The 24,808-nt window shown below is 46.3% G+C and overlaps 1 protein-coding gene across 2 annotated transcripts in view; it reads left to right on the forward strand.

Moving 5' to 3' along the window:
- Positions 1 to 5,378: 5,378 nt before the first annotated feature.
- Positions 5,379 to 24,808, forward strand: part of TRIM33 (tripartite motif containing 33) — a 149,792-nt gene continuing 130,362 nt past the window's right edge. For both annotated transcript variants that reach the window (XM_017345956.3, XM_017345957.3), the window contains exon 1: positions 5,379 to 6,019. In XM_017345956.3, coding sequence (XP_017201445.2) covers positions 5,494 to 6,019 — 526 coding nt within the window. In that variant the 5' untranslated portion in view covers positions 5,379 to 5,493. The remainder of the gene's footprint in view (positions 6,020 to 24,808) is intronic.

The raw sequence follows: 24,808 nt of genomic DNA on the forward strand, positions 1-24,808 counted from the left end.
ACATCTGAAGCCAGGAGCCAGCTTTTTCCTGGTCTCCCATGCAGATGCAGGGACCCAAGTGCTTGGGTAATCTTCTACTGTTTTCTCAGGCCACAGCATAGAGCTGGATCGGAAGAGGAGCAGCCAGGACTAGAACCCGGTGCCCATATGGGAATGCCAACACAGCAGGGGGTGGATTAACCTACTCTGCCTTTTAAATAAATGAATCTTTAAAATAAAAAAAAAGGAAAACCTTATTGTCTAACAACAGGCAGCTATTACATTACATAACAAAGTCTATTGTCTAAATTGAAATGTATCTTGCTGCAAGACTAATATGTGTGAAAGCACTTTATAAATGGTAAACTACCACTTCAATGTTCAAGTGTTGTGTTTATTACTAGAATTACTATGCATACCTGAAAGGTCTTTCAAACACAGAAAAGTCAATAGATTGTAATTAGACTCAGAATTCTATATCCTGCTTTTGTCATTACTAGTGGTTGCCAATCTTGTTCAGACTACAAAGTACTTGGAAGCCAAAGTGAAATGAAACGCTAAATGAATTTTAAAGATAAAAATGTTACCTTTATATTTCCTGGCCTCACTTATTGGTGAAGGCAAGTGTGGTGCACTTACAGAAATGTTCCCAATCCGGGAACAGCATCCCTCTGCTGCCCCTTATGCACTCTTCCCCTCCTGCTGACTAGAGTTGCTCTGTCCAGGAGGTGCAGATGTCTCTGCAAATCTTCATGCTACCCTTGGGCTACTGCCTCTTGGGCTGCTACCTCTTGTGCCCAACTGATGGACATAGTGTGTTTTCACCATCACTCACCTACCTGGGCCACTCACCTCCAGGGTTCTCTTTCTGGACAACTGGAAAGCTCCTTCCACTTCCGGTTACCACCAGTCTCTGAGGGGTTTCTTTCATAGTAGAACTGACACAGACATGCCTGTAGCCATCTCTTGTACATGGTGTTTTTCTTGAAATGTTCAGGAAACAAGGTCAGGAGCCAGTCTGCTAGGTCAAGGGAATGGCTGGACACAGCTTTGATCTACACTTGGTGCTCAGTTCATCCCCGGACCTGATTCTTCTGAAGATCTCTCCCAGCAGCATCTTTGTTTTCCCTTCCAGGTAACTTTGGGTCTACTTTGACATTCAGTGAACCATAAGTACTGCTATTACCACTTCAAAAATGTTACCAAATAAACTTGAGGTTGGTCCTAATAGTAGCAAACACCCTTTATAACTGAGGAAACAGAGGCAAGTTGAGTAAGTTGCCCCAAGTGATAGTTATGAGGTGGTGGGACAAGGCTTCAAAGGAAGCATTTTGGCTCCAGAGCACAGATTCAGCCCCTACAGTATGTAGTCTCCATCCATTAGACGTATTTCTGCATCTCATATCTCAGCCTGTCTTTAGATTTATTTCACAGATGTTTTCACAAGATATCTGGGCTCCTATTACAAATCAAGGATATAACCGGAGTTCTATTTCAATGTCCAAAAATATTTAATCATGATTCAATTCCAGAAACTGGCCTCTCAGAGCAAACTGAACTTCATGCAGGTAGTTTCCACCCTAAAAATTAGTTTCCTGGGGCTGGCGCTGTGGTGCAGTGGGTTAATGACCTTGCTTGAAGCGCTGGCATCCCATATGGACACTGGTTCTAGTCCCAGCTGCTCCTCTTCCGATCCAGCTCTCTGCTATGGCCTGGGGAAGCATTAGAAGATGGCCCAAGTCCTTGGGCCCCTGCACCAGCGTGGGAGACCCAGAAGAAACTCCTGGCTCCTGGCTTTGGATCGGCACAGCTCCGGCCATTGCGGCCATCTGGGGAGTGAACCATCAGATGGAAGACTTCTCTCTCTGCCTCTCCTCTCTCTGTGTAACTCTGACTTTCAAACAAATAGGTAAATCTTTAAAAAAATTAGTTTCTCAAAACACTAGTATAATATATCCTAATAAAGGCAAGCAGTAGCAGACATTAACAGGTTAAAAAAGAAACACATGGAAGCAAAATCTTTAGAAACTCAGTCCATTTAATTTTGCAGTGAATTTGGAGAAAAGTTTTTTTTTTTTTTTTTTTTTTGACAGGCAGAGTGGACAGTGAGAGAGAGAGACAGAGAAAAAGGTCTTCCTTTTCCATTGGTTCACCCTCCAATGGCCGCTGCAGCCGGCGCACTGCGCTGATTCGAAGGCAGGAGCCAGGTGCTTCTCCTGGTCTCCCATGTGGGTGCAGGGCCCAAGCACTTGGGCCATCCTCCACTGCACTCCCTGGCCACAGCAGAGAGCTGGCCTGGAAGAGGGGCAACTGGGACAGAATCCGGCACCCAAACCGGGACTAGAACCCGGTGTGCAGCGCCACAGGCGGAGGATTAGCCTAGTGAGCCGCAGCGCTGGCCAGAAAAGGTGTTTTTTTTTTTTTTTTTTTTTAACTTACTTGAAAGGCAGAGTGACTGTGAGAAAGAGAGATGCAGAGAGGGAGATCTTCCATTAGCTGATCCACTCCTCAAATGTCCCCAACAGCAAAGTGGGCCAGACCAAAGCCAGGACCTCCAGAACTCCATTGGTGTCTCCCATGTGGATGACAGGGTGCCAAGAACTCAAGCCATCATCTACTGTCTTCCAGAAGGAACATTAGCAGGATAGGAAGAGGGAGGACTCCACCCATGGCACTGTTAGAGGGTGCAGGCATTCTAAATGGTGGCTTAACCCACCTTATCACACTTGTCCTAGAGAAAAGTATTTATAATTTTTCTGTATCTTTCACCACCTGCACAGTTACTAGCCTGGTCCAATCAATCATTATTCTTTGCCTGACCTATTAGTAACTGGTATTCTTTCTTCCACTCTGACCCTCCGCAGCTCATTAAGCAGATATAGGGACTCTATTCATGACCCTATTTTGTGTCTTTGCTCAAAACCTACTGTGGGCTTCCTATCTCACTTGGTGGTCTCAAAACCAGGGTATGAGTGCTTCTGGGGGAGTACTTATTTATGTTAAATATAAACCATTTATATATATAAAATTCATCATATATGTATAAATATGTAGCTTTTAATGTAGTACTGGAATATATAAAAATGAAAAATGGAACTGATACAGGACCCTATTTCATCCTAGCAATTCATGGTTACCTAATTTTTTGGGGGAAAAAAAAGGACTCAGCTACGTTATTAAAAGACATTCTCAAGACTTTGTCATGTTTAATACTTAAAAAAACTTTTCCATTAGATTATCATTATTATTTTTTTGACAGGCAGAGTGGACAGTGAGAGAGAGAGACAGAGAGAAAGGTCTTCCTTTTGCTGCTGGTTCACCCTCCAATGGCCGCCGCGGCCGGCGCACCGCGCTGATCGGAAGGCAGGAGCCAGGTTCTTCTCCTGGTCTCCCATGGGGTGCAGGGCCCAAGCACTTGGGCCATCCTCCACCGCACTCCCGGGCCATAGGGCCATAGCAGAGAGCTGGCCTGGAAGCACCGGGACAGAATCCGGCGCCCCGACCGGAACTAGAACCTGGTGTGCCGGCACCGCTAGGTGGAGGATTAGCCTAGTGAGCCGCGGCGCCGGCCTTTCCATTAGATTATCATAAACTGAAATAATTAAAATATCAGAGATGACACTTTGCAACTATTTGAGAGGCAAGAGAGAGAGAGACAGCAGGCAAGGATGTGCAAGTTCCCACCTGAAGGTTCACTTCCCAAATGCCTGCAATATCCAGGACTGCACTGGGTCAAAGCCAAGCGCCAGGAACCCAATCACCTGAGCTATCTCCACTGCCTCCCAGCATCTGCAGTAGCAGAAAGCTGGAGTTAGGAGACTCAAATCCAGTTATCTGATACGAGGGCTTTGTGTATCTTAAACAGTATCTTCACCACCAGGCTACATGCCCATTCCTTTGCAATTATTTAAACTTCTTTTAAAATCAAATTACAATGCTTGATGGGAAATAGTTTTCCAAAATTCTTTTAGAGAACAAAAGCTAGCTCCTTTAATAATTTTCCTCATCTCTCACTACTCTCTGCTCAAGCCACTCCATCCAAGTTGATACGTTGCTGTTCTGATAAGCTAAGGATACGTTTGCCTCATGCCCTTTGCACTATTTGTTCCTCTACTTTGAACACTGTTCTGCAAGAGAGACTCCTTCATCTTATCAACAGGCCTCCCTCAATCTCTATTTTGCTCCAGTTGCTTTTTCTTCCTGGCATTTACCTCGCATGTTATCAGGGTACTTAAAATTTAAGTTCATGGAAAATGAAACTGCGACAGTTTAGTGCAAAAAATTTCCAATCCACACATGGTTTTCTCATAATACACATTTCTCAAGAGCTTTCTGAAGTACCCTCGTTTATTCCAAACCTTGCACCATTAGCTCGTGAACTCTTTTAAAGGCAGGGAGAGCCTCTTTTGCTCTCTGCTGTAATCGCAGGGTATCTAAAACACTGACACCTAATAGAGGCGAGTCTTCTGGAGTGAGTAAATAAACAAGGCTTGCACATGGTTTAGGGACTTAGACCAGCTCAAGAGATAAAGACCAAAGAAGTGCAAGCGTCTCACGCCCAAACAGCCACTGCTCTGCAGAAACACTTGTTTCCCAAATAAAAGGCCAACCCTTTCTGAAAGCTTCTACCTGGAGGGCATTTGTCACCGGGCTCACCCAGGACACTAAGTGGGACTCTCAGAGGCCACCACACTGGAGGTGAGATCTTGGCTCCGCAACCTGAGGCGCATCAGAATCAGCCCTCTGCCCCACTTCCGGACTCTGGGCTGAGGTGTGGCTTTTCAAAAAGCTCCTGAGGTGACCGGTTTTCGGCTACGTAGCAACGTCCCGGAATCACACTAAGTAGTGGAAATTAGCCGCACAGTGAGTCTCTTCCTCACCGGGTCTTTTCAGCCTATTTCTGGTAGACCTCCGGTTAAAAAAACCAAAGACTCGGCTTACTGCTCCCCTGAGCCACAAACAGCAGAAGGTGCCTCGCACAGCACCAAGAACCGCGAGGCCCTGGCGTCCGATCACGCTGCAGAAGCTTCGGAGGAGACGCTCGCTGGGGCAGCCACAGCCGCGGCCTCCGACCCGTCCAGCTTAGTCCGCCCCTCGTTCCGCACCACAGCTGAGGCCAAACTCAGCAGCACGATCCGCCAAAGGCCGACAGGTTGCCACGGCCTCTGGCTTTTAAAGGCTAGCGCCTGTTGCGCTAAAGGTCCGCGGCACTGACGCAACGCCCCAGCCCCAGACGTCTGGACGAGCGTCGCGGACGACTCCGCGCCCGCGCCCGCGCCCCGAGTTCCCGCCTCCCTCCAGAGGACGTCCGTGCGTACGTGCGCGCGCCGCGCCCGCCCTCTTCAGCCGCGCGACGCGAGGGCGGGGGCGCCGCGTGCGCGCGCGCTCTCGTTGGTTCGCTCGCCTGCTCGCTCTCGGCGGCCGTTCTCGCTGCGGCTGGGGCTGGGGGCGGCGGCGGCGGCGACGCGGGCGGCGGGCGGCGCGGGGCGGTCCGGCGGGTTCAAAGAGGAAAACATGGCGGAAAACAAAGGCGGCGGCGAGGCTGAGAGCGGCGGCGGGGGCAGCGGCAGCGCGCCGGTAACTGCCGGGGCCGCCGGGCCCGCGGCGCAGGAGGCGGAGCCGCCTCTCGCCGCGGTGCTGGTGGAGGAGGAGGAGGAGGAAGGCAGCAGGGCCGGCGCGGAGGGCGGCGCGGCCGGGCCCGACGACGGGGGGGTGGCCGCGGCCTCCTCGGGCTCGGCTCAGGCTGCCTCGGCTCCTGCAGCCTCAGTGGGCTCTGGAGCTCCCGGGGGGACCGTATCGACGCCGGCCCCAGCTCCAGCCTCAGCCCCTGCTCCGGGTCCCTCGGCGGGGCCGCCTCTTGGACCGCCAGCCTCGCTTCTGGACACCTGCGCCGTGTGTCAGCAGAGCCTGCAGAGCCGGCGTGAGGCGGAGCCCAAGCTGCTGCCCTGTCTTCACTCCTTCTGCCTGCGCTGCCTGCCGGAGCCGGAGCGCCAGCTCAGCGTGCCCATCCCGGGGGGCAGCAACGGCGACATCCAGCAAGGTGAGCCGGAGGCCCGGCCCGACGTCTGGGCCGCGGGGCATTTGCGGAGCCCAGGAGGATCTGGGGACCGAAGTGCTGGGGCTCGGGGCTGCCCGGACCTGCGCGATCCTGAGGGGTGGGCGAAGTGAAAGACACGGCCCCTGGGACAGTTTCCAGAGAAGCTGGACCGCGAGAGATAAGGAGGGGGATGAAGGGAGGGAGCCGGCTGTGAGACGGGGTTGGGGGGAGGGGACACAGCGAAGGAGGTTTGGGATGTGCAAGCTGGACCCGGACAGCAGAGCCAGCGTTCAGGGTGGACGGGCGCCCGGCCCGGGAGAGGTGGTGGTGGTGGTGGAGTAGGTAAAGAGAGGAGGGCTGTGAGGATGGATTGCACTGGAGGGAGGGGACGTGGCCCGTTGCCCGGTTTGGAGCAAAGAGGACTGCGGTTTAAATGCAAGCGGCTAAAAGACGTTGGGAAACTTGGAGCCAAGAGAAGGCTCTTGATGGAAAAGAATTTTAAGATGGCATTGGGAAGGAGCATCTCAGGAGATGAGAATAGCAGTGAGGGACCTGCATGGTTAGGGACAAGAGTAAGGTTTGGGGATGAGCAGAAATGAACTTGGACTGAGATTGAGGGTCAGATAGAGCTGGGCATGCATTTGTTTCAGTTCATTGTACATTAAGGAACCCCTAGCGTTCTGGGTGCTGCTGGGACTGGATGTGATGCTGGCTTAGGACCCCCTTCCCAGTCTTAACAGGGGAAACTGTAGCCTGCAGCAGTGGAGGTGGGCGCTCACTATCATGGCTGTGGCGAAATGGAGGGAAAGTCAGGGAAACTTCCCAGGAAAGGAAGGCCTGGAGCAGGTTTCCTGAAGGGTGATTGCCTGCCTCACTGGGTGGAGGGGATCGAGGGTACAAGGTGCGTCCACCTTGTGCAAGACCTCTGGTGGACAGTAGATTGCATTGATCAGCTGCGTGGATAAGGAGTTCCACATCCTTTTCCAGCAACTCTTGGGACAAGATGTGTTTTGGACTTCAGAATACAGTATTTGGGAATTTTTCTTGGTAAGGTCTTTTATGTACTATGTCTTTTATGTAGTACTCCAGCAGTGGTGGGATTCTGGAATAACAGTTCATTATTGAGCACTTGAAAGTTTCTTCATTGAATCACACGAATATCACAATAACGTGGTGGACTTTGTTGTAAACATGTGACAGAAGTGAAGTTTCTAAGCAGGTATGCAAATTTGGCACAGTACTGAGGGGTTGGGATGTGTCCTGTGCAGTGTCTCCTGTACAAGGCGTTCCCAAAGGACTTCTCTATCCAAAGGGTAAAGTCAGATTTGTGATCTACAAAGATCACCTGAAGTCGTTGAGAGATGAAAGAATGCAGGGAGGCCAGTTAGGGGAACCTTGGCAGCAACCTAGATTGGAAATTGTCATTTGGATTGGGTAGGAGAGGTCTGATGCCAGGCATTACAGAAGGAAGCATTTTGATGTCAGGGAGACATCAAAATGAGTTCAGGTGTCTTCTTCGCCACTTTCTACTTAGAACTTGGACAGATTAACTTTTCTTCACCTCAGTTTTCTCATTTGTGAACAGGGACAAAAAGTATATTGCTCATGGGATTATTGAGAAAATGAAGTGAAATAAGATATGTAAAGTGACTCATATACAGTAGTTACTAGTGAAATGGCTGCTAGTTTATTGTTAGTAATGGAGATGGAGGGGCTAACTGAGATTGGTGTGTAGACCGAGTTCTAGGTTTCTTGTTTGCTGACAGTGCTGTTAGTGCAAGCAAAGAATTCAGGCACAGAAGCAGGTGTCTGTAGTGGAGAGAGGATATAATACCTTCACTTCTGGGTTTGAGCTGTTATTGGGACATGCAGATAAGAATGTTAAGAAAAAAGATCTGTGTTTAATGGAGGAGACACTAAGTGGTAATAGGTGTAGAGAGGATAGCTGGTCGTGGTCCCATGAGCATAATAAGACACGTGGGATTCAGTGTCCTTGTGGGAACCTGGATTAGGTGAGCAATTTAGAGGGAACTCAAGATGCAAATTGTGTTGGTTGAGGAACTGAGGTTATGAAATTGGCTTTCTGAAATTTATGTATGAGAGAATATAGTCCCATACGTTCTCTTCATTTCTCCACCTTTGTTTTTGAGCTGGGAGAAGAAGTAAGTGGAAAGGACTAAATACTGTTGTTCTTAAGTGATGTTGATTTCTAGCCAGTATCTAAAACAATCTGGAAACTACCATGTTTTTAGGTAGGAAGTCTAGAAAATAATTTGTCAGTATGAACTCCTGTGTGTATCCTTTGCTTTGCTCTTGAAAAAAGGAGAGCAAGCTCTGTGGAAAGAACTCTGGGTTGGATGGAGTTAGTGGTCGTAGTTTTGCCACCTAATTGTTTAACAGAGGCTCATACTGTTTCCCTAACTTTGTCTCTCAGATGTAGCTAGTAGTTATTCACAATCACTTACTAAGTCAAATTAAAAATGAATGTGAAAATGCTTTGTTTGTAACTGTGAAATGCTTCAAAAATGCATTATTGAAGGTATTATTGAATAATAATCTGTGATCTGAAGAACCAAAGCTGGTGGATTAATTCACTATTTCTCTGGTGGCTCTGAATCAGTGATGAGTATGGTACTGTTTTTTCTACATGGTGTTTTTCTGTCTCTCCTAACACACTGTGGCTGACCCCTCTGGAGGTTCACACAAGGGCGTTCTTGGACCAGAAGCATCGGTATCATCTGTGACCTTGTTAGGAATGCAGATTCTCAGATCTTTGGACCAGTGATGGTTTCATAAGTCCTCCAGGTGATTCTGATGTCCACTTCAGTTGAACCACTGTTCCTTAGTGAAGGGCTCCTCATTTCAAACATTGTCTCAGAAAAGCTTTGTTTTTATTTTGTTTTTAAAGAGTTATTTATTTGTTTGAAAGGCAGAGCTACAGAGAGACAGAGGCAGAGAGAAAGGTTCAGAAAGAGATCTTCCATCCTCTGGTTCACTCCCCAAATGGCCTCTAGGCCAATCAGAAGCCAGGAGCCCGGAGCTTCTTCTTGGTCTCCCATGTGAGTGCAGGGGCTCAAGAATTTAGGCCATCTTCCAATGCTTTCCTAAGCTGTAGCAGAGAGCTGGATAGGAAGAGGAGCAGCTGGGACTCGAATCGGGAATCGGTACCCATATGGGATACCCGCTACACCACAGCACCGGCCCCAGAAAAGCTTTATTTTGACTGCCTTTTTTTTTTTTTTTTTTTTTTTTTTTTGGACAGGCAGAGTGGACAGTGAGAGAGAGAGAGACAGAGAAAGGTCTTCCTTTGCCGTTGGTTCACCCCGCAATGGCCGCTGCGGCTGGCGCACTGCGCTGATCTGAAGCCAGGAGCTGGGTGCTTCTCGTGGTCTCCCATGTGGGTGCAGGGCCCAAGGACTTGGGCCATCCTCCACTGCACTCCCAGGCCACAGCAGAGAGCTGGTCTGGAAGAGGAGCATCCGGGATAGAATCTGGGGCCTTGACCGGGACTAGAACCCGGGGTGCCGGTGCCGTAGGCGGAGGATTAGCCTATTGAGCCACGGTGCCGGCCTTGACTGCTTATTTTAAAGTAGTCCTCCAGGTCACTCTGTGATAACTTTTTTTATTTTAAAGCTCAACTAAAATCAAAATGTCTATTTTTGTTTACTTGCTCATCTCATATTTCCCACTAGAATGTGGAATGATTGTTCAATAAATAGCTTTTGAATGAGTAAGAATCACCTAGAGAACTGATTAACATGCTAATTTGGAAGTTTCTTCAGAGACTGATTCAGTAGATTTGGGGATGACTGCATGTGTCTGCAATTTTAACAAGTTTCCCATGTGGTTCTGATGGAGGTGGCACCCACCACACTTTGAGAAACGTAAATTTAAATATTTTGAAGAGACAGTGTGATCTGTATTCTATTGGAGCAGTGGGAAAATCAAAATATACTAATTAATATTTGTTATATCTCAATAGTGAATTTTTTTTAAAAAAGATTTGTTTATTGGAAAGAATTAGAGGGAGAGGCAGAGATCTGTGATCTGTTGGTTCACTCCCCACATGGCTGCAACGGCCAGGGCAGGGCCAGGCCAGAGCCAGTCTCCCAGGTGGGTGCAGAGGCCCCAGGACTTGGGCCATCTTGTGCTGCTTTCCCAGGTGCATTAATTAGCAGGGAGCTAGATCTGAAGTAGAGCAGAAGGGACTTGAACTGGCGTCCATAAGTGATGCTGGTGTTGTAGGCAATGGCATAACCTGGTATGCCACAAGGACAGATCCAGTAGTGAGCTTTTAAAAGTGCTTTTGTGATTAACAAAACAAAACGAAAATTGGCAGCTGACATTATGGTGCAGTGGGTTAAACTGCTGCTTGTGATGCTGGGATTCTGTTTTCAAATCTTGGCTTCTTTGCATCCAGTCCAGTTTTTCCTGCTAATGTTTCTGGGGAAACAGCAGAAGGTGGGCCAAGTACTTGGACTTCTGTTGCCCACATGGAGACCTGGATGGAGTTCTTGGCCTCTGACTTCAATCTGGTCCAGCCCCAGCCATTGCAGGCATTTGTAGAGTGAACCAGTGGATGGGGATGGCATTGTCTTTCTCTCTTTCTGCATTTCAGATTGTTAAAAGTAAAAAAAAAATAAAATAAATAAATAAATAAAGATTATTTATTTGAGAGGCAGAGTTAGAGAGAGAGGGAAAGACAGATTAATCTTCTGTCTGCTGGTTCACTCCGCAAATGGCTGCAACAACCAGGGCTGGCTGTGTCGACTGAAGCCAGGACTTCTTCCGGGTCTCCCACATGGGTGTAGGGGCTTAAGTACTTGGACCATGTTCCACTGCTTTCCCAGGCCATTAGCAGGGATCTGGATTGGAAGTGGGACAGCTGGGACTTGAATTGGCACCCATATGGAATGGTGGCACTGCAGGTGCAAGGTTTACCTATTGCACCACAGTGCCAGCCCCAAAATAAAAATTTGATGTCTTTTCAGGTTAAGCCATGATGCTGTCAGTGGTGACTGTGTATGAGTCGATAATGTATCAGTAAAAATACAAATTTATATTGATGCTTCTGAACAAACTGTCAAACTCTTGAAGGAGCTGAGACTTTTGTAATGGGACATAGCTTCAGCCGTGATGTGGCTGAAGAACTGAATTGAGAGTAAGTTGCATTGGGTTCTTCTAGTAATTAGCTGGGTAACCATGGGGCAGGGCACCTAGGGAGCCACCTCCATAGATCTGCAATATGAAGAGGCTGAGTTAATGTTCTATAAGATTTTGGGATTCTGTTGTCTTTGACAAAACGTAACTTTTTACATCTGCTTCCATTTAAAATATTTGTAGTTTGTGGGGACTGATGGAAGAATCAATATGGAAAGATGATTCTGTTTCTGAATTCTTCAAGTTACTGTGAAAAGTCTGATGGAAACAATCATGATTTGAAGAGTATCTCTTCATAGTGTTTCTGTCTTCATCACAGACTGTGGTGGGTCACTTGGGGGAGTTCTCTTTTGAGCCCATGGAAGTTCTTACCCTCATAATATGAGGGTACTTTAGAAAGTTTGTGGAAAATGAAATTAAAGGATGCATTTATGTTCCTGCAAAAATTTTTTAAATCCATACATCCAAGAAGTCTTCAAAAGATTACTGGAAAATGTGTATTATGAAAAAAATATTGTATGGATTTCAAAGTATTTTTGCACCAAAATGCTTTGATTTTTCAGTCAGCTTAATATTTATTTTCATCTGCTTGGAGAGCTAGAGAGCCATCTTCCATCTGCTGTCCTTCCTCCCCCTCCCCCCATTCCTGCAATAGCCAGGCCAAAGCCAGGAACTAGGAGCTCCATCTGGCTCTCCCATATGGCTGGCAGGGGTGCCCAAGCATTTGAGCCATCATCTGCTGCCTTCCAAGGTGCACATTAGCAAGAATCTGGATTGAAAGTAGAGGTGCCAGGACTCAAACTGGCACTCTAATATCAGATGTGGGTGTCCCAACACCCACCCCCTCAACAATTTATTGCATAGATACCCTTTGTTGTGTATGTACAACTCTGTATGTATCCTTGTGCATACACAGTATGGCTGTTTCAGCCTCTGTGTGACTTATGTGGGAACTTACTTTCTCTAATGTATTTCACAGAAATACACTTGGATTATCCTTTTTTAAATTGTGTATATATGTATATATATATATATAATTTTTTTTGACAGGCAGAGTGGACAGTGAGAGAGAGAGACAGAGAGAAAGGTCTTCCTTTTGCTGTTGGTTCACCCTCCAATGGCTGCCATGGCTGGCACACTGCAGCCGGCGCACCACGCTGATCCGAAGGCAGGAGCCAGGTGCTTCTCCTGGTCTCCCATGGGGTGCAGGGCCCAAGCACTTGGGCCATCCTCCACTGCACTCCTGGGCCACAGCAGAGAGCTGGCCTGGAAGAGGGGCAGCCGGGACAGAATCCGGCGCCCCGACCGGGACTAGAACCCGGTGTGCTGATGCCACAAGGCGGAGGATTAGCCTATTAAGCCACAGCGCCAGCTTATTTGTTTTAATTTTATGTGAAAGACAGACAAAGGTTTTCTGTTCACTGGGTCACTACCCAAATGCCTATAACAGTCAGGGTTAGGCAAGGCCAAAGGTTGGAACCTAGAACTTGGTTTGAGTCTCCAGTGTAAGTGGCAGGGACCCAAGTACTTCAGCTATCACCTGCTGACTCCTGGCATACGCATTAGCAGGAAATTGGAATCAGAAACCAAGGGGGCCCGGCAGTGTGGTGTATAAAGTTAAGCCTCTGCCTGCAGTGCTGGCACCCCGTATGGGCACCAGTTTAAGTCTTGGCTACTCCACTTCTGATCCAGCTCCCTGTTAGTGGCTGGAAAAGCAGAAGAGGATGGCTCAAGTACTTGGGCCCCTGCACCCACATGGGTGACCCAGATGAAGCTCCTAGATCCTGGCTTCGGCTTGGCCCAGCCCTGAACCCCCCGCAAATGGCCGCAACAGTCAGCTTTGAGCCAGGAAGAAGCCAGAAGCCAGGAACTCCATCCTGGTCTCCCACATGGGTGGGAGGGGTCCAAGTACTTGGGCCATCTTCTGCTTTTCTAAGCACATTAGCAGGAAGCCAGATTGGAAGTGAAGCAGCTGGGACTCCAGCCAGTAGTCTAATATGGGATGTGGTGCTGTATGTGGCAGCTTAACCTGCTGTACCACAATGCTGACTCTCTGAATTCAATTTTTTTTAAAGATTGATTTATTTATTTGAAAGGCAGATTACAAAGAGAGAGAAGAGTCTTCTATGTGCTGGTTCACTCTCTAGATAGCCGTAATAGCCAGAGCTGCGCCGAACGGAGGCCAGGAGCTTCTTCCAGGTCTCCCACATGGATGCAGGGGCCCAAGGACTTGGGCCATCTTCTACTGCTTTCCCAGGCCATAGCAGAGAGCTGGATTGGAAATTGAGGAACCTGGACTTGAACTAGCACCCATATGGGATGCTGGCACTGCAGGTGGCGGTTTTACCCGCTACGCCACAGCGCTGGCTCCCTGAATTCATTTTTGAGCTCTACCATTTACTACTTGAATTACCATGATTAAGTTATTTAGCATCCATAAATTAGGAGTAGTAATTATACTTACCTCATTGTGTTACTGTGAGGATTTAAATGAGTTATTTATTGCAAATTATGAATTGTAGTCTCAATCATCTTCCAGTTGTCCCCCATTGACTTTGTGACTGCCTCTGTCTGATAATAAATACAAAAGGCAGGAGTGTAAATTGTTGGTATTTTCTGAAATTTGCTGGTGTATAAGCATACCTGATCTGGAAGTCATTTGAATTCCAGACCTCTCCAACTACCTACAACTTAGGATGTGAAAACTTGTAGACTGGGGTGGGTGTTTATAGCAGTTCAGATGCTATACATGTCCCATATTGGGAATACCTGGGACATTGTTCTGATTCCAGCTTCCTGCTGGTGTTCAATCTGAGATGCAGCAAGTGATGGCTCAAGTACTTAGGTCCCCACCACCCACATGGGAGACCTGGATCAAATTCTGGGTTCCTGGCATCAAACTAGCCAAGCCTGGCTGTTGTGGTCATTTGGGCATTGAACCAGCAGATGGAAGATCTTTGTCAGTCTCTGTGTCTTTTAAAAAATAAACTTAAAAAAAAAAATACGTATAAGCTAATCTTTAAACCCTAAGTCTTAATCATGCCTAATATTTGTATAAAAAATTCTAGGAGCACCTAATTGCCTTCTGTTTCCTTATTTATACTTATTGGCCTCTAAGGGAGAATATCCTAGAGCAGTGATTTTCACTTATGGTCCAGAGAATGTAGTGGTGCTGGTGTCCTGAGATTATTTCAGGGGGCCACACAGTTAAAACTGTTTCACAGTTAGATTAGTTCATTATTTGTCTTATTCACTGTTCTGACATTTCTATTGATGGGGCAGAGGCAGTGATGGGTTAAACTGGTTCAAGCCATACTAAATTTTATTGAATCTTGCTGTGAGTGTTGTGGTGCTGCTGTGGGTTAAGCTGCCACCTGGAACTCCCGGATCCCATATCGGAGTGCTGGTTAGAGTCTTGGTTATTCTTTTCCAATCCAGTGAATGGAAGATACCTCTCTTTATTTTTAAAGATGTTGTTTATTTGAAAGGCAGAGCACCAGAGAGGGAGAGGCAGATAGAAATTTTCCTGTTGCTCGCTCATTCCACAAATGGCCACAACAGCCAGGTCTGGGCTGTTCTACAAATGGCTGCAATAGCCAGATCTGGCCCAGGCTGAATTCAATCAGGCCAGCTCAGGACTCAATCCAAGTCTCCCACATGGGTGGCAAGGGACCAAGTATTTGGGTATACTGTCTTCCTAGAGACGTTAGTAAGGAGCTGGACCAGAAGTGGAACAGCTGGGTCTTGAATTGACACTCAGATATGAGATGCTGGCGTTGAAAGCTGCCGCTTAACTTTTTACACCACTCTACTTTTCAAGTAGATGAAAATAAATAATTAAAAGCTGTTGAATTTTTACTGCCAGATGCTTAGAACATTTCAACTAGTAATTAAAAAAATACAGGGGCCAGTGTTCCAGTTTGTGGAGTAGTGGGTTAAACTATCGCCTGCAACACTGGTTTCACATATGAGTGCTGGTTTGAGTCCTGGCTGTTCCACTTCCAATCCAGCTCTCCCTCTGTCTCACTCTCTCTCCCTCTTTGTAACTGTGCTTTCAAATAAATGATAAGTAAATGTTAAAAATTGGCTGGCCCCAAGTATATGTACAAAAATATAAGATGTAAAAAAAAATTTAAATGCCATCTTTACTTAATATTTTAAGTAAGCATTAAAAAACTTTTTAATTGAATTTTTATCCTTAATGTTCTGTGTGTTGAAATGGGAAATATAAAAATAAATGCCTCTTATGCTGACTGAAGTGCAAGAAGAAAAGTACTTATGCAGTTGTTTGAGTTCCACACTGAATCAATATTTTTCATGGAAAATAATTTTTACTTGAAGGAATGATTGACAAACTGATTTTTAGGCATGGATATTTGGCAGCCATTTTCTTAAAAACGAATGAATTGAGCCTGTCACTTCATGGAAAACAACTGATATTATATATTGCCGATGATGAAAATTCAGTATTAAATGAAGACTAGAGTTTTGGAAAACTTGTATCTACTGCCAGAAGCTTGACAGTTTCTCAATATTTAAAGACCCCCCCTTTTGATGAAATTGGTAGCAATATTAATGAACATGTGATTTTTTTTTTGATATTGTGTAATGAAATGTCAGCATTTAGAAGAACTGCATGACTAATGTTATTCAAAGGCCCAGTGCCTGCGTTACAAAATTATGCATAGGGAAAAAGATTTAATTAAGGTACAAAATAGAGTAATAAATAGATTTTAATGTTAGAGTAGTAAAATTTCATTGATGAGGTTTGAGATTCCACATTACAAATGATATTTGAGAAATGCATATTTTAAGTTTTTGTTGTATCAAAGAATAATCAGACGGATTTAGAAAATATAGAACAATGCCACTCTTGATTTTATTTTCCAAAACAAAAATAATTAGTAATTTCTTACAAAAGTATTATTTAAACATGAAATGGGCTTATTTTCCAATGTATTAGTAAATATCTTTGAATTCTCATTTTTATATTTCTAATACAATACATATTGATGCCCATACCCCATCTAAACAAAAGCTCTTGAAATCTTCAATAATTAAGAATGTAGGGGCTGGCACTGTGGCGCAGCGGGTTAACACCTTGGCCTGAAGTGCCAGCATCCCATCTGGGCGCCAGTTCGAGACCCGGCTGGTCCACTTCCTGTCCAGCTCTCTGCTATGGCCTGGGAAAGCAGCAGAGGATGGCCCAAGTCCTTGGGCCCCTGCACTCACATGGGAGACCCAGAGGAAGCTCCAGGCTCCTGGCTTCAGATTGGCACAGCTCCGGCCATTGCAGCTAACTGGGGAGTGAACCAGCAGATGGAAGACTCTCTCTCTCTGCCTCTCCTTTCTCTGGGCAACTCTGACTTTTAAGTAAAATAAATAGATCTTTAAAAAAATAAATAAAAGAATGTAGGGGTCGGTGCTGTGGCTTAGTGGGTAAAGCCACCGCTTGCAGTGCCAGCATACCATATGGGTGCCAGTTCAAGTCCTGGCTGCTCCACTTCTGATCTAGCACTCTGCTGTGGCCTGGGAAAGCAGTGGAGGATAGCCCTAGTGCTTGGGCCCCTGTACCCCGCGTGGGAGACCTGTGTGCCATAGGAGTGCAAGTTCAAGTCCCTGCTGCTCTACTTTCAATCCAGCTCCCTGTTATTTTGTCTGGGAAAGCAGAAGAAGATAGCCCAAGTGCTTGGACCCCTGCCACCCATTGTAGAAGATCCCATTGGAGTTCCAGGTTCCTGGCTTTGGCCTGGCTCAGTTCTAGCTGTTGGGACCATTTGAGGAATGAACCAGCAGATGGAGGATCTTTCTGTGACTACCTCTCTCTCTCTCTCTTTTTTTTTTTTTTTTTGACAGGCAGAGTGGACAGTGAGAGAGAGAGAGAGGTCTTCCTTTGCCGTTGGTTCACCCTCCAATGGCTGCCGTGGCCGGCTGATCCGATGGCAGGAGCCAGGTGCTTCTCCTGGTCTCCCATGGGGTGCAGGGCCCAAGTACTTGGGCCATCTTCCACTGCACTCCCTGGCCACAGCAGAGAGCTGGCCTGGAAGAGGGGCAACCGGGACAGAATCCGGCGCCCCGACCGGGACTAGAACCCGGTGTGCTGGCGCCGCAAGGCGGAGGATTAGCCTAGTGAGCCACGGCGCTGGCCCTGTGACTACCTCTCTTTAAAACTCTGCTTTTCAGATAAACATAAATCTTAAGTAAATTAAAAAAAGTGTAAGAGCACCAGTGAGACCAAAATTTTGAGGCTTTAGACTAGAAGGAGGTTGCAGAGTTACACATTTATAGTCCTTCATTTTTGTTTTATTTATTTGAAAGGCAGAGTTACAGAGACAGAGGCCAAGAGAAAGGTCTTCCATCTGTTGGGTCACTCCCCGGGTGGCTGCAATGGCCAGAGCTCTGCCCTATCTGAAGCCAGGAGCCAGGAACTTCCGGGTCTCCCACATGGGTGCAGGGGCCCAAGGACTTGGACCATCTTCTACTGCTTTCCCAGGCCATTGCAGAGAGCTGGATCGGAAGTGGGGCAGGCAGGATTCAACTGGGATGCTGGCGCTGCAGTGGGCTTTAACCACTGGGCCACGGCGCTGGCCCGAGTCCTTCATTTTGAGATACTCATCATAGTGGGTATATTCACTTGAGATAGCCATCGTGATGCATAAAGAGCCTGCTTCCAAAAGAGTGTTAAAATGAAGAAAGTATGTATTAACTGAATTTGAGTTTTTGTAAATAGTGTACTGTAGATCTGCTGAGTATTTCGTGTTTACAACTGAGTCCCATCACTGGAGTTTACTGAGATGGAATTCAGAGATTGGGCTCAGGGTGATGGATAAGTTAACTTCTCAGTCTCTTCTGTGTCTACAAACTGCTACCCTGTGCCTCGCCATTGGATCTAAGGGAAAGTGAGAAAACAAGGATGAGCAAATGTAAATGTATCTTTTTTTAAAAAGACTTTTTATTTATGAGAGACAGAATTAGAGAGGGAGAGACAGAGAGAAGTTTTCTGTCTGTAATTCACTCCCCAAATGGCCACAATGGCTGGAGCTGGGCTAATCCAAAGCCAGGAGCTTCTTTTGGGTTTCAGCATGGGAGACCATTAGCAGCGGGGCCATTAGCAGAGAGGTGGATTGGAATAGGAGCAGTTGGGACACAAACCAGACCCATATGGGATGCTGGTGCTGCAGGCAGAGTCTCAGCCTACTGTGCCACAGCACCGGCCCCAAATGTATCATTTCTAGAGAAATATTTGAAGCCTATGACCCAGTGTTGTAAATATCATGCATTGTATGATACTAATGAACAATTCTTTTTGAATGCTATTTTACGTGGTTTTGTATTTTCCTTCGTGAATTACTTGTGCATGTTTCCTTCCCTCCCCTCTCCTCTCCTCTCCTCTCCTCTTTCTTTCCTTCCTTTCTTTCTTTCCTTTCAAATGTATTTATTTGAAAGGCAGAGCTACAGAAAAGCAGAGGTAGAGAGAGAGGTCTTCCATCTGCTGGTTTACTCCCCAGATGGCCACAACACCTGGAGCTTTGCTGATCAGGAGCCAGGATCCTCCTCCAGGTCTCCCACATGGGTGCAGGGGCCCAAGCACTTAGGCCATCTTCCACTGTTTTCCCAGGCCATTGCGGAGACCTGGATTGGAAGAGGAGCAGCCGGGACTAGAACCTATGCCCGTATGGGATGCAGACGCTGCAGGCAGAGAATTAACCTGTGCCACAGCACTGGCCCTGGTGTCAGGGATCTAAGTACTTGGGCCATCATCATCTGCTGGCTCCCAGGTGCATTAGCAGGAAGCTGGATCAGAAGTGGAGTAGTGGGCTGGTGCTGTGGCGTAGCAGGTAAAGCCACTGCCTGCAGTGCTGGCATCCCATATGGGCACCAGTTCAAGTCCCTGCTGCTCCACTTCCGATCTAACTCTCTGCTATGGCCTGGGAAAGCAGTAGAAGATGACCCAAATCCTTGGGCCCCTGCACCTGCATGCGAGACCTGGAAGAGGCTTCTGGCTCCTGACTTCGGATCGATGAAGCTCTGGCCTTTACGGCCATCTAGGGAGTGAACAAGTGCATGGAAGACCGACCTCCCTCCCTCCCTCCCTCCCTCCCTCTCTCCCTCTCTCTCTGCCTCTCCTTCTCTCTCTGTGTAACTCTGACTTTCAAATAAATAAATAAATCTTTAAACAAAAAAAGTGGAGTAGTTGGGACTATAGCCAGCACTCTAATGTGGGATGTGGACATTGCAAATGGAGTTTAACCTATTATGCTACAATGCTTGCCCATGAGCTTGACCTTGTGTTCTTTTATACCTAGAATCATTTTGTGGAAGTTGATTTAGAAAACTTGTCAATTTTAAAAGTATCTTTAAGTATATAGATTAATTTATATGGGTTGTATATCTTTAATTATAGTTGAATGCATAGATTAAGTATATAGAAAATAATTTTATATTATGGTGTCTGCTTATTCATAAACATAATATGCCTTTACATAGGCTTAAATCTTCTGTTTTTGAATATTTTGGTGGTTCTGGGATGGTCTTGCACACCACTTGAGTTACTCCTATTTACTTAGATGTATTTTTAAATTTTTACTTATTTAGGTGAAAGCAGAGGGAGGGAGACAGACTGATGTCCCATCTTCTGGTTCACTCTCCAAATGCATACAACAGCTAGAGTGGAACCAGACCTAAGTCAGGAGCCAGTCTTAATCTGGGTCTCCCATGTGAGTGGCAAGGACCCAACTGCTTGAGCCATTACCTTTTGCTTTTTAGGGTAATAGCAGGAAACTAGAGTTAGGAGTAGACTCAAATCCAAGCACTCTAGTACAGGATGTGGGCTTCCCATATGGCATTTTAACTGCTACTCCAAATGTCTGCCCCTGTGTTTTTGTTTTTAATAGAAATGATTTCTTTCTCTCACTGTCTAACTCTGCCTGTCCCCCCCCCCAAAAAAAAGAAATGATTTCTTAAACTGTATAGCTATATCTGTTTTATTTTAAAAATATTGTGAGTATACTGATTTTGTATTTATATTTGATGACTCCATTATCAGAAGTTCTCGAGTTCTTATTTTACTGTTTGCACGTGCCTAGTCTTGGTTCTAGTAGGTAGTGTCCTCCTGTGTTTTGTGGTTTTAGATTGTGAGTGTGTTCACCAGAGCTTCATTTCTGTGAATGCCGTCAGACCAGGTTTGATGGAACAAGACTCCAAAGGGTATTTTGCATTTGCTTTTTTTTTTTTTTTGACAGGCAGAGTGGACAGTGAGAGAGAGAGACAGAGAGAAAGATCTTCCTTTGCCGTTGGTTCACCCTCCAATGGCCGCAGCGGCCGGCGCGCTGCAGACGGCGCACCGCGCTGATCCGATGGCAGGAGCCAGGTGCTTTTCCTGGTCTCCCATGGGGTGCAGGGCCCAAGCACCTGGGCCATCCTCCACTGCACTCCCTGGCCACAGCAGAGGGCTGGCCTGGAAGAGGGGCAACCGGGACAGGATCCGGCGCCCCGACCGGGACTAGAACCCGGTGTGCCGGCGCCGCTAGGCGGAGGATTAGCCTAGTGAGCCGCGGCGCCGGCCATTTTGCATTTGCTTTTGTCAGGTGCCATCAACATAAAAATTGCTAAAGCTTACTTTTAGTGTGTAATTTCTTAGGACTGGCAGATGTTGATTTATTAGTGTTTACACTAATATATGATGTGTATTTGAAACTTGTCATGAGAGATTTTTTTTCCTCACTCTGAACTCAGGCAGGCAGAGACAAATCTCTTCATTTATATGCTGTTGGTCAGATTAAAATAAAAAGGATTTGTTAATTTACTTATTTGAAAAGCAGAGTGACAAAGAGAAAGCAGGAGAGAGATCTTCCGTCTGCTGGTTCATTTCCCAAATGCTGGTACCAGCCAGCCTGGGCCAGGCAGAAGAAAGGAGCCAGGGACTCCTGTACTTTGAGCTATCATTGGCTGACTCCAGGCACAGCTGGATCAGATGGGAAGATAGGACTCGATCCCAGGCACTACAGTACAGGATGCTGGCATCCCAAGGCCAGCCCACAGATTTGACTTTAAAAATTCTCTATTATTGGCCAGCGCTGCGGCTCAATAGGCTAATCCTCCACCTAGTGGCGCCAGCACACCGGGTTCTGGTCCTGGTTGGGTGCCGGATTCTTTCCCAGTTTCCCCTCTTCCTGTCCAGCTCTCTGCTGTGGCCCAGGAAGACAGTGAAGGATGGCCCAAGTGCTTGGGCCCTGCACCCCATGGGAGACTAGGAGAAGCACCTGGCTCCTGCCATCGGGTCAGCGCGGTGCGCCGGCTGCAGCGCGCCAGCCGTGGCAGCCATTGGAGGGTGAACCAACGGTAAAGGAAGACCTTTCTCTCTGTCTCTCTCTCTCACTGTCCACTCTGCCTGTCAAAAAAAAAAAAAAACTCTATTATTTACTTGTGGACCCTTCTTATGGAAATATAATCCTTGGGGTTGTTTTTATTAAGAGAGTTTTGATTTTGATTAGTTTACACAGATCCTGGGATAGCATGTCTTCCCCATTTGTTTGTTTGTTTTTAAGATTGTATTTATTGAGAGATATAGTTACAGACAGAGGGAGAGACAAAAAGTTCTTCCATCTGCTGGTTCACTCCCCAAATGGACACCACAGCCAGAGCAGGGCTGATCTGAAACCTGGAGCTTCTTCTGGGTCTCCCCATGTGGGTTCAGCGGCCCAAATATTTGGGCTATCTTCTACTGCCTTCCCAGGCCATAGCAAAAAGCTGGATCAGAAGAGGTCCAACTGGGACACGAAGTGCGCACATATGGGATGCTGGCACTGCAGGTGGAGACCTAGCCCACCATGCCACAGTGCCACCCCCACCATTTGTTTTATTCTCTCATTTGTATATCCTAAAGAAGAGTCAAAACTTCTCAGCCTTTGCATTTTTTTTTAAGATTTCATTTATTTGAAATGCAGAGTTAGAAAAGGGAGATAGAAGGAAAGAGAAATTTTTCATCTGTTGTTTCACTCTCCAGATGGCAGAAATGGCCAGAGCTGGGTCAGGCCAAAGTCGGAAGCTTCTTCCAGGTCTCTCATGTGAGTGGCAGTGGCCAGAGGACCTGGACCATTTTCTGCTGCTTTCTCAGGTGCATTAGCAGGGGGCTGGATTGGAAGTAGAGCAGCTGGACTCTTAACCAGTGCCCATGTGGGATGGTGATGCTACAGGCTTTGGCTTAACCTGATGCACCATAGTGCTAGCACCCCAGTCTTTGCATTTTTGAAGGTCTCTTTACTCTGCTGTTGTACTTAAGTGATAACTTGGCCGGACATGAAGCTCTAGGTTAAAATCTTTTTTTCCTCAGAATGTTGAAGCTCCTTTTGTAGTGTCTTGGGATTGGGGGTAGGGAGAATGACAGATACCTTCTATTGGTTTGACCAGCATGCCTGATAGGAGTTTGAGGTAAAGCTTCCTTGTCTGTCCTTATTGACTCCAGTATTCCTTGTCTCTCTAGGGAATTCATGATTCACTCTAAGACAGGAATATCTGAGGCAAGGATGGCAGGCAGACTAAGATAAAAAAGAAAAAACAGGATTTTGTGGAGGGCAAATGTTGTGGTGCACTGGATTAGGCCACTGAGTCCCACCTCTGCTTCCAATCCAGCTTCCTGCTAATATGCAGCCTGAGAGGCAGCAGATGATGGCTCATGTACTTGGATCCCTGCCACACAAGTGGGAGTTGTCTATCTGTCTCTGTTGCTCAGCCTTTCAAGTATATAAAAATCAATAAACTTAGAAACAAAAGAAGATGGCTGAGAATAGTCTTTACTTTAAAAAAAAAAAAGGTTGAAATCAGGAACTCAAGGTGATATAGAAAATGTGGGGTTGCTAGGCTGATCAATAAAATGTCCATCAGGGCAGAGGGGAAGATGTCTCCCCTACCCCAAAAAAGTCTCAAGAGAACATCCTCTAGCAGGGGTGAGGAACCTTTTTTCTTCCAAGGGCCATTTGGATATTTATAGATCATTTGTGGACTTTAGAAAATTACTAACTTTTAAACAATTAGTTGGCTACAGAGTTATTAAATTTCAAGTCCCATCTGCGGTTTCCTTGGCAAGGTCAGACCAAGTGATTTTGCAGGCCTTTGGGCATGTGGATCTGATATTCCCTACCCCCTGCCCTAGAAGCTCCTACTGTGTATCTCTGGGGCCAGTGTTATGGCACAGTGGTTTAAGCTGCTTCCTGCGACACTGACATCCCATGTGAGTGCTGGTTCAGGTACTGGCTGCTCCATTTCTGATCCAGCTTCCTGCTGTAATAAGGCTGGGGATGCAGCAGAAGATGGCCCAAGTGTATGGACCTCTGCCACCCAGGTGGGAGACCCTGATGGAGTTCCAGGCTCCTGGACCAGCCCCAGCTCTTGAAGCCATTTGGGGAGTGAGCCAGTGGATGAAAGGAGGATCTCCCTCTCTCCTCTCTCCTTTCCCCTCTCCCCCCTCCCCCTTCCTCTCTGATGAAAGGAAGATCTCTCTCGCATGCGCGTGCGCGCGTGTGTTCTCTATCCCTTCCTTTTCTGTAACTCTGCCTTTCAAATAAGTAAAGTAAATCTTAAAAAACAAACAAAAAAACCAGTGTGTACCTCCTGCCATCTTATGCAGCTTACTGTCTAGGTAGGATTTTTTTTTTCTATTCTAGTTCTTTAATTTTTCTTCTGTTTTCTCTTTCTCTAACAACTGATTTGATGAATAATAATTGTTTATATACCCTCATACATTTATCTAGCAAACTTGTAATTGTGTATCTGTGAGATGTGGGTACTTTTTCATTCTGTTATCTGTCCAGTTACCTTCTGTTGAGCGTCAGTGACTTTGACTTGAAGCTATATCAAAGACTTCTTCAATTTCACATCCACAGGGGCCTCCATCTTGGTATATGCTATATTTTCTAGTTTTTTTTTTTTAAAGATTTATTTGAAAGGCAGAATTATGCAGAGGGGAGGAGGGAGAGAGAGCACGCACTTCCATCTGCTGTTTGACTCCCCAAATGGCTGCAGTGGCTGGGGCTGACGCTCACCTGGAGCCAGGAGCCAGGACCTAGGAGCTTCATCGGGGTCTCACGTGGGTACAGGGGCCTAAGGACTTGGGCCATCTTCTGCTTTCCCAGGCACCTTATCAGGGAGCTGGATTGGAAATGGACCAGCTGGGACTCAAACGGAGCCCATATGGGATGCTGGCATTGTAGGTGCCAGCTTAACCGGTTAAACTACAAACCCTTTTCTAGTGTCTTAATAAATCACTGTTGCTGGTTCTAGTGTGATTTTGTTCCTTTGAACAACCCCAGTTGGGTTTGTTTTTTTAAACTTGTTTTTGGAACATTTTAATATCTTTATCTCTTTATATTTTTTAAAACTTTTGTTTAGTAAATATAAATTTCCAAAGTACAGTTTATGGATTACAATGGCTTTTCCCCCTGTAACTTCCCTCCCACCCGCAGCCCTCCCATCTCCCACTCCCTCTCCCATCCCATTCACATCAAGATTCATTTTCAATTATCTTTATATACAGAAGATCAATTTAGTATATATTAGGTAAAGATTTCATCAGTTTGCACCCACACAGAACATAAAGTATAAAATACTGTTTCAGTACTAGTTATAGCATTAATT

Source organism: Oryctolagus cuniculus, chromosome 7, assembly GCF_964237555.1.
Source record: "Oryctolagus cuniculus chromosome 7, mOryCun1.1, whole genome shotgun sequence".
In the NCBI taxonomy this organism is placed as follows: Eukaryota; Metazoa; Chordata; class Mammalia; order Lagomorpha; family Leporidae; genus Oryctolagus; species Oryctolagus cuniculus.